At 42.0% G+C, this 10495-nt stretch overlaps 1 protein-coding gene across 1 annotated transcript; it reads left to right on the forward strand.

The window, feature by feature from the left end:
* Nucleotides 1-3922: 3922 nt before the first annotated feature.
* On the forward strand, nt 3923-7449 carry tmem275a (transmembrane protein 275a). Its single transcript, XM_062481265.1, has 2 exons — nt 3923-4525; nt 5549-7449. The coding sequence occupies exon 2, from the start codon at nt 5696-5698 to the stop codon at nt 6305-6307; it is 612 nt and encodes a 203-aa protein (XP_062337249.1). The 5' UTR covers nt 3923-4525; nt 5549-5695; the 3' UTR covers nt 6308-7449.
* The last annotated feature ends 3046 nt before the right edge of the window (nt 7450-10495 follow it).

Genomic DNA, 10495 nt, shown 5'->3' on the forward strand with positions numbered 1-10495 from the left:
TTAATTTTCTACCGGCCAATCAGCGAACAGAGGGAGTGGCTGTCGTGCGCTAGTTTGTGTTGTAGTTCCGTAATGGCGACGGAGAAAGATGCGAGCGAAGCCATTCGGTCCGTTGTGGCAACACTGCCGAATATCCATAAGCTAAAGCCAGAGCAAGAACAAGTTTTGCTGAGTTTTGTTGGTGGCCATGATGTTGTGGCCCTCCTCCCCATGGGGTTCGGGAACAGTTTGATTTTCCAGCTACGGCAGCTAGCTCTGTTACAGTAGTGGTGAAGGAATTGGCTAAGACGAACGCTAGCGATTGGTTATGGCAGATCAGAGTGGCTCTGGGCAGATCCAATAGTTTTAAACTTCAACAGAGTACCCGCCTACAAGGAAGTCAACGCTTGTCAATGGAGCGAGGCCAGACTGTCTGTACAAATGAAATGTACGAGAGTCTGGTTAGGACCAGGCTACCTTTTGGGGACAACTCCAAAAAAAACTAAAAAAAATCTATTTACGCTGCTGAAAATAACACCACTTTGTAGTGGAACGGCTTGAGGCTTAAGTCTAACTTGACGTTTACCCAAGTGAGACTTATTCGTGTTAGCGAGACTTGCGTTAAAGACGTTGATGGAACACCCCCAGGTAATGTGGGACAGTCCAAGGGCGTAGGTTTGCATAGGGACCATAGGGACTAGTCACGACCAAAGTTTGGGAAGGACACAATCGTCCCCACCAATATTTTGTTAATTTTCGAAAAAAAATATCTATTTGCTATGGAAGCCCATTTACGCCTTCATTTTCAATGAAGCCGGGCGTTCCTGTTCAGAACAAAGTCCCAAAATGTAACAAGCCTGAATTTAAAGATTACATTAAAATAATGTAATAAATGTGGGTTTGTTTGTGGAGCAGGAAATTACTGCCAAGTATGTCAGCCTGGAAGAACACAGGTACAAGCTTGTAACAATATAAAAAGGTCTTATTAGGTCCGGACAATGGTTCTCTAAAATTCATAAGCCGGGGTGGAATACTCCAGGGCACAACACAGGCTACACAGGCATTTAAGGAAGTTGGGCTCTCCCTGGACCACCTTCCCCAATCCGGTGAAAGCACGGCACTCTCACGCCAAAACCCCCAGTAGACACCCCAACGTCACTGCACTCTCAAAGCTGGGCCAAACCCCCAGTAGACACCCCAATGCCACTGCACTCTGGCACTCACTCGAACACACACCTATGCTACGTCACACGTGTATAGGGGAGACCCAACTACCCACTATGGACGGTGCACTGCTCCTCACACCCTGTTCTCTCCCACCGCCAGTTAATTTAATGAAGCTATTTAAAATGGACAAGACAACAGTCAATAATTGGATACTTAGCTGCCGCTTGGCAAGACCCTCCCCCGGGGTCTGAGCTTGGGCGTCGTACACTCTCCGGGCTGAATGTTAGCTGGACGCGTTGTCGGCTTAAGTCGTTGCGGTCAGGTCGTCAATTAGCAATGGAGCACTCTCCTACTTTCCCCGCTCTATAGCTGCTACAGGAGGCAAATACTCCTCCCCTCCTGCCACAGGAACACTAACCCCTCTCACTCACTGACTTCGTCGCCAGCAGCCCTTGTGACTGTGAACGCTCGCCACCCGTCTCCCAGAATGCTCCAGCTCCGACCAGCCTACCTCTGTCTCGGCCCAGTCCCCCTTTTAACCCCTCCTCTATACCCCCTATAATCAGCCACACCTGCAACCACTAATTAAATGAGCCCGCAGCTCATTTCCATTACAATAATAATGAATGGTGCAGGGTTGCCGATGTTGTCAGTGTCCCTGGTGTGTTTTTATACTTTAAATTCAGTCTCGTCACATTACGTGACTGTTCTGTGCCACTGCTAGCTCGCTAGCCCAGCAGACACACGACTGGATGAGTGATCGGTGGCGTAACATGTAGTCTACTACTGTAATCTTGCACTAGTAAAATATTGTGTATTTTTAAACAAATGTTGTGTAAAAGTGGTATTTTGATCGATATCGTGAGTACATGAACCCAAGTCTGCACGCTTGGCCATGACTACAACAATAGTGACTTTAACTACAACTCTGTATTAACCTGTCGGACACGCCTCCAAGCGTGAACTGTGGGAAGGCAAGCAGTGCAGGACGTTAAAAAACGCTGTAGTTAGTATCTCATAATTATGACTTAGTATCTCATGACTTACGTATCTCATAATTTCGACTTAGTATCTCATAATTATGACTTAATTTGTCTTTTTTTTTTTTTTTTACTGGCCGAAATGGCCTTCCATAATTTGCAAAACTCATTCGTATTATTATCTCTATACTATGTTCGTCTCCGAGAAAAGTGAAAAATACATTTCCAAGTTAACCAATGCGCCTGCGAGACAAGATGATGTAATTCAAGTTAATCGGCTGAAGTGTCAGAGTCAAACACTTCGTTAATCTTGAGTTGCAGAAAGAGAGTTGGCAGTACGCCAGGAAATCATATTAGTATTTCGTTTGGTCTCAGCATTGATATTTTTGACCCTTTTGTGCTTTATAGATAGGAAAATGTCACCCAAAAAGAAGAGAGATATCAGAAGTTTTTTCACCACCCAGAGAGTAAGTAGCTATAAAGAAGGTTGTTGTAGGTTAGCTAGTAGGAAAACTACACACACAGTTCAAACCTGCTAGCCTTACTTCGCCACCCATTGTACAATGGAAACATGTTTTGAAAGTTATTAGTGTAGTAGAGCATGTAACTTTTGCTTGTATTAAATCTATCCCTAGCGTCTGCAATCTTTCGACCAGTGTGTTCTTGTTGAAGCCAGAATGATAAAGCTAACCTACCCACATAATGGGACCGTTCTAGTTTAGCCTATACCAGTAGGCTATCAAATCAAAAGTGATTAACTGATAATAAGTAGGCCTATATGATCCCTTGGATAGTAATATGCCTATCCCTGTAATCTCGACCAATGTCAGCAGTCAAATAAGCATGGTTAGTGTCTGTATTAAATTGACGAATTACTGTGCAGGAAAAACAGCACCCTGAAGATACAGATGTAGAGCAGGTTGGTGATGAATCAGCATCAGGGGTTCAGGTGAGAAGTTGAATTGTCCATTTTGGTAAAGAGTGCATTAAATTGCAGTTTTTTAAGGGATGTTTAGACAATGTTACCCATGAATGTTATCATTCACACTTATACTTGTAGATAGTAAAAAGGTGCTATAAATTGGTATGCCCAAATGTATGCATCATATATGATTTCATTGCTCAGAAGTCCAGTACAGATGATGTAGGCCTAGTACAGCTCCATAAAACCTTTTTCTTTTGCTAACAAACACTATTTTACAAATTTTTGTGTGTGTTTCAATCGATGGTTAAACCCCTTCATTATGTTGCCATACTACTCATTGTAACATAATTTAAATTCCTTTGCCAGCCTTATCATTAGACTGTGCGTTCGACATGGACTGACTCCATGCAGCGCTGCAGCCGGATTCAGGCGGCTGACTTGAAACAGTGAATTCTGGTTAGACTTTTTGTCCGACTTGAGACGGCGCCGAGGCTAGGTCACTGTGACGTAGCCATCAAAGTACGGTGAGATCGAATCGAGAACTGCCGGCTGTGTAGCCGAGCGCATTTTCTCAGGAGCAACTGCACGGGTTCTAATGACGACACAGCTATTTCATGATTGGCCAGACTCACACACGACAACTTTGACGCGTGTTTTGTAATTATTCTGACACTTTCAGTTTCGCCAACGCTCAAGTCCGGACCAAACAGTTTAATTGAATTAAAAATGTGTTGAATAAAGTGTTATTAGTTTTGCCTCTTCACTAACGGAAAGACTGCGTTTAATTATAAATAAAGTAAAGTAAGCAAACAGCGCTTGATCGGCCATGACTGACGTCAACGCAGCAAAAATCCCTCTAGTTCCTACTAGCACCACGGACAGCGGTGCTCCCCGAGAACGTCACGATTATGTGCTTAACTTTAATATACAAACACTTATGACAGACTGGACTTGATGACGTGCACCTGTACCCTCAAACACGAGCGACTCGATACGAAAGAAGACGTGACTCGACTAAACCATAGCACACATCTGGCCATTTGCTCGAGAGACCACGGCGTCCATACAGAATGAGAACGATATTTGCAGAGAGCATCAGACAACGCGAATATTATTGCTCTGTTAACCTTTTGGTGATAGCAGATTTTTAATAGCCTACGATAGCAGACAGTGCATGATTCTGTGGTTTTGTGCCCATCCATATGGAAGGATTGTGAGTGTGCTTTTTCTAAGGTGTAGTCTCAGCCTACGTCGAATGGCCTTGTTGTAATTATGCCCTATTGACTGAATGACTATGACACTATTCTCCGCGGAGATGGAACGGACGAATCCAAACTGACGATTCCACTCTGCACTTGCGCGTATTCCAGTACATCCAAAACGTATTTGATGACTGGGATCAAGGATGAAAATCTACACAGATTTTTAAATACAGAATTTACATTTTCAATTATTAAAGACGTTGGCGGATCGGGTAAGATACAAACACAATAATGATCCTGTTAATGCGTGCTTTTAATTGGGTCTGACATTAGGCTTTGAATGTTGAATGTTGTTTCAAATCAATGCATGGGAGCTTCTATGTTGCAATTGCACGTATAGGTGATTGCATTAATTGTATAAAAAGAAGGTACATTTTCCTCAGTGTGTTCATGTGTGGCGTGCTAATTAGACAAAAAGTGAGTGTGTATGAATGACAAGCGGGCATTTCGAGTCACATCAGGTCCTTATATAGCTAGACAAACGTTATTCATTTGTACATGAATGAAAGAGGCTGCGAATGCACTAAGCATACTTGGTTGAAAAAAATCACCATGTGAGTTAAGGTGACATCGGTTTCTTACGCTGCTTTCAGCTATATCATATTACCCAAAGTTTAGAGACAGATCTGATTTGAGGGTCTAGTGGTGAATGCACAAGTTTACAATGACAGGACACCAAATGTTGGTCTTTCATGTCATTCAAAGATCTCAGAAAATAACCATAGCTTCATCTAATAATAATAATAATAAGACTATTGATATAGCACATTTCATACAAGAATTGCAGCTCAAGGTGCTTTACATAAAATCAATAAAAACAATAATACAAGTGATAAAAGTAATAATAGAAATAAAAATAAATAAATGTAACTCAACAAAATACGAGCCGCAATCTTTGCGGGAATCCAAAACACACAATCTGCCCAATTTTAACCATTTCAATCCCATTGAATCACACATCTAGATATTTTAAACTCTGTGCCTGCCACCAAGCTGCTCAAATGCCAGTTTCATTGAACACACTGTTGTAGGTGATGCAGTAGCTACAGTCCACACCTTTTCTCTCTTAATATGACTCTGTGATGGTCTGCTTGATGATTGTTCAACTGTGTTTGAGTGCTTATTACCAAGCTCAATGAACTGCTATGCACAAACTGTGACTACTATCTGACTAAAATCCAAAGCTTGTGTGACTCATCCCTGTTTTGCCGTTTCCATATTTTCCTCTGATACAGGTGTTTTTACACTGTGAGTAATGTCCTCCCTCGCTGGTGTGTTGCCATGGGGAACAGTCTTGGCTGAGGGCTGAAGAGAGTGAGCGAGTGAGAGTGAGTGAGAGAGAGAAAGAGAGTGAGAGACAGGCAGTTGCCTTGAGGGAAGACATGGTAGTCACAGACAGGAGCTCCAGCGCTCCTGTTCCCAAAAAGGAGCCCAAAAAGAAGAGGAGGAAGTCTCGTCCCCATGGTCTGCCATCCCCCGCGCTGTGCTGTGCCTGTGGCCTGTGCATCATGCTGGCAGGCATTAACATCACCCTGGTGGGGGCCTTTGCCTTCAGCACACTGGTTCCCTCTGCTAACCCACCCATCATCATAGGGCCCATCCTCCTCCTAGTGGCTTTCTCCTTCTTCGGGGCCTGCTGTGTCTGCAGCCGCCTGCCTCCTGCCCAGGGGTCACGGAGGTCCAAGGTGGGTGGCAGGAGCTTGGGGATGATGGGACGGGGTGGGCTGGCAGGGGGAGCGGCATTCGAGATTGAAACAAGTGAGCACACACTGCAGGACACCACAGCTGTGCAGCTCAGCCCCACACCTTCTCCCGGCTCTTCCCGCGCCTCCAGTCCTGAACCGGAGCTGCCTGAATCTGTTCCTCCAGGGACCTGCAAGCTCTTCACCATGGAGAGCAACGGTCCCACCACTGCCACGGCCTGCTACTCGACGTCTTCGGCCGGGGGAGGGGTTGTGAAGCTCAACCTGCCACGGGAGGAGGTGGCTGCCTAGCTCAGCCAACACCAGCGCACTCCTGAAGAAGCCCCCATGTCGATACTGGAGTGCAGACATTGTAAATATGGATGGATGGTGTGCAAAATTTGTGAAGTACCATGGCCACAGGGCACGTTTTCTTTTTGTGTGTGTGAAACCAGCCAACAGCAAGCATGCTGTGTAGAATACAGTTGAAAACTGTATGTGGGAATTAATGCTCCTTACCACCACAGACATTCTTTTTAAAGCTCTTTATCGAGCACTAGGCATTCAAAAAGTTGGAAGACATTCCATATAAGAACAGCATTTGTCAGTGGACAGAAGATAAACGCCAAGCTTCTTTTCCCACCTGTGGAAACTCACAGAGGGACTCAGCAGAGCATCTAAATGGGTCACAGTTATAAAACCTGGTCTGTCTTTTAGAACTAAAAATAATAGTTTCCACAAAATGGCAAAGGTGTACTGGAAGTCATCCATGGCCTCTTTTGACATTTGACATTATGTGCTGCCTGGATGTTGTGCTCCAGACATAGACAACAGGTTGGAAGTTCCCTGTGCAATATTGTCGTAAAGGATAGAACTGTAGTAGCCCAAGTTTTTTTGTTGTCATTTTGTTTATTGAGGGATGATTTGATGGACCAATCTTTAGAAGACAAGCAGGTACATTTGAGTTTATTTAATTGAAGAACATTTTTGGATGGATGATGTGTGTATTTTGATCTTACATAGGATAGCAGCCTTCGTGGATAGTTCATTGCAATGTGACTTGCTGTGCTTTAGAGTCTGTCCCAACATAAACACTGTGACTATTATGCTTTTAACCCTCCATTGAAAACTCAAGGCAGAGGGAAATATTTTTTTATTGAAGACAACAATTCTTATTTAAAAGATATATTGAAGATTCATAGCAATCACTGCCAAACTAATTTATGAACCACATATGTATACTCTATTCCACCTACCAGTCTCTACCAGCGCACAGTATCTGTGAAACAAGCTATGATGTATGCATACTGATTAATGTGTCCCAGTTTGTAAAATTGATCCATGCTTGCAATCGCACCTTTCCATCAAACACCATTGAGCATGGACATCTGACATGGACACTAATGTCTGGATTCAGTAAGTGGAAAAAGGTACATTAGTCTACATAATCAACTTAGCAAAATGTTACTTTCAACCTCAGCTAGAGACTGCACGTGTCAGCCAAGGGTTTTGATATAGACATTTACTGTGCAAACTAGATATATTTTCCCCCAACACTGTGATCCTTTCTCTACGAATTCCAAGCTTGAGTGGCCAAGGCAACACACTAGCCCAGAGTCCTTTTGAAATGAATACTGCCTTAGACTGAGATCTCAGGATCAAACCAATGAGGGCTTCTACAATGAGTCTGATGACATTACTGTGTCTGTGGAAAGTTCTTTGTTCTCATTTGTTGGAAGTTGTTAGCATTTTTATTTGTTTTTTATTTGTTGCATGAGCTCTGTGTGGAATCCTATCTTCACTAAAGAATATTATTAGAAAATCTGATAATGACACTGAAAAGAATGGAAAAAGACATGCTATACAGAACAGTTTTTTTAAGTTCAGGGTCTTACAATGAAAATGGGTTGTATCAAGGTGTATGTAAACTATCAATGTGGGCCATATATTTTAAAATGTTTTGACGATAGTTTTTTGTGAAAATTAACCATGTGATACGTATAAAGTAGTGCTGTCAAATGATTAAAATATTTAATTGAGATTAATCACATTAATGTCCTTGTTAACTCGCGATTAATCGCAATTAATCGCACATTTTTATCTATTCTAAATGTCCCTTGTTTTTTTTTGTCCCATTATTTTTTCTCATTTTAGCTAATGCTCTTATCAACATGGAAAAGTGGATCTGGGCCCCGTTCGTCGTAAGGGTTGAAGCTAAGTTAATCAATTGTCCCTTTAGCCCGTTAACATTAGCAAGATGACTGAGAACAGCAAATATCGGTTCGTCAACGGCTAATCCGCATCCAAATCATGTGGTTAATTTCAATCAGGCTAAATTTATCAGGGAAATTGCACGTGCACGTCCTACTTCAAAAGGCAGGAAAGGTCGATCACCAAAACCATGATTTTCTAACGGTATGATGGCGGAAAAGACGAAAGAGAGAGCCTGGTGATATTCTCTCCATCCGAGCAAACTATTATAATGAGTCTCTACGAAGACAATAAGCATATTATCATGGCTAAGTCAAACATCGCCACCGCTGCCAGAGCAAGACAAGCAGCTTGGCAAAAAAATTGACGATAAGCTAAATGTGTAAGTTTTGGGAAAATGTATAGGCCCATCTTAAGTGCCTCATTACCCCAATCAATCAGATCACATTTCTTTAAATGTGCCTGCTGGCAGTAGGCTTAATGGAAATTAATAATCGAATGAGATCTTGCTAGCGAAAATAATGATCTCAACTCTTTCCGAATAAGTAGATAAAAACAAGGCCAAAGATTATCTAATTGATACGAATTCATAGACACTTACGAGGATATATATACTGAAAGCGCTTATATCATGTAGGCCTACTATATATGTGTATGCATGTAGGCCTATGTGTAAATCCCTCTTTGATGTCATTGACTGGGACATGGCAGGGAATATGATGAATTGATTCATCAGCTGGTTAAGCGCCAAGTACACTTTTCTTACAGCAACGCATGCTGCGGCTTTGCCAATGTTTTCTGCATCGCCTATAGGCCTACTGTATAAAAATGTACCTGACGCAAAAAAAACTCAAAGCTATGCGTAGAGTCTGAAGCACAGTTAAAGTTTCAAGTAGCTTTATTGTTAATTTCTTCACATGTCAAGACATAAAAAGGGAATCGATATGACGTTTCCCACTCTCCCACAGTGAAACATATAAAAAGCACAGGCACAACAGATAAGACAAGACATTTCCTAAAACATAGCGTTACATATTCACATACAGCAGCATAAGCTCATAATAAAGCATAAGCTTGCTGCGGTGTGTGATACTAGTATTTGGAATGTACGGCCCGAGAAGGTCTTGCAAATAAATGAGTCCTTGTCGGCTGAATTGATATCACTCAAACAAGAACTCATCCGTGTGAAATAAAGGATCTTGGCGATCGCGAAGAACTCTATTGGTATGTAATCGAACTAAAATATAGCTCCTTGGTCAACTGGGTCTCTCAAAAAGGGAGCTGCCATGTTATTTTCCGGGGGTGTGGCAAGCTTAACCAGCTACACTTACGTTAGCCTGCTCTGGAGCAGTTTAGTGCTTGCCTTCGGCAAGGGCACAACCTTTGTTCTCTAATATATTTATCAGCATTCTCACAATAAATATCTTCCATCATCTCAACATATCTTCAAATATCTGCGGAAGATGATGGATGGACGTTCAGCTCCTTCAGGAGATGTGTGCTATGTCTTTTGGTATTTCTCACTTTTATACTTTTTAAGATATTAAGGTTTTTGTGCAAATTATTCTCCCATTAAAAGTAATGGTAAATCCTTTCAAATCATTAAAAAGCTTCCTCCTCTTTCAAACGTAACTACTTCAGCATACTTTCAGCTAGAGACACCATTCCACCTTTAAAATGTTCACAAGACATTCAGCTATTCCCAAATGATTAAGCTTTTTCAAATATTCAGCCAAATTTGAATTATGACAGTTTGAAATACATTAAAATGTTTGCTCCTTCTTGATTTTTATGAATGAGCAGCAAGCAGAGTGGCACACTCTGCTGTCTGCTCTTTTTCTGATATTCAACTAAATTGTCAAACAAATTCCTCTAACTTTCATATAGTTTAACTTACAGAAACAAGTTATACCTTAAAATGTAGGAAGAATTGTCCTCTTTCAGCCAATGTAACTACCAAAGAGCTCACATTTACAGATGTTTAGCTATGAGCCTTGAAGCGAGAGCAGCCTTTCAAATTCTCTCACTAACTTCAATGGAGAGGTGGGTAAAATCCGTCAGAGAAAGCAAGACGATTTTGAAACTGCCGGTAGAGACATATTTCTGACCGCACAGACATATAAAGGACATCTCTAGTTTCGGCAGAGTCTTGGGTCTCTGAAAATATCCTCATTTTATTGATTGGACGTGTAGTTTTGCGTCTAGGTCAACTTGTTTGAGGTGTGGATGCTAGGTAAATGTTCGTTTTTCTCTCTGCCTAGCTCGTTAGCTATCACAGCTTCGCCATCA

The sequence above is a fragment of the Osmerus eperlanus genome, chromosome 16, assembly GCF_963692335.1.
Source record: "Osmerus eperlanus chromosome 16, fOsmEpe2.1, whole genome shotgun sequence".
Classification (NCBI taxonomy): domain Eukaryota; kingdom Metazoa; phylum Chordata; class Actinopteri; order Osmeriformes; family Osmeridae; genus Osmerus; species Osmerus eperlanus.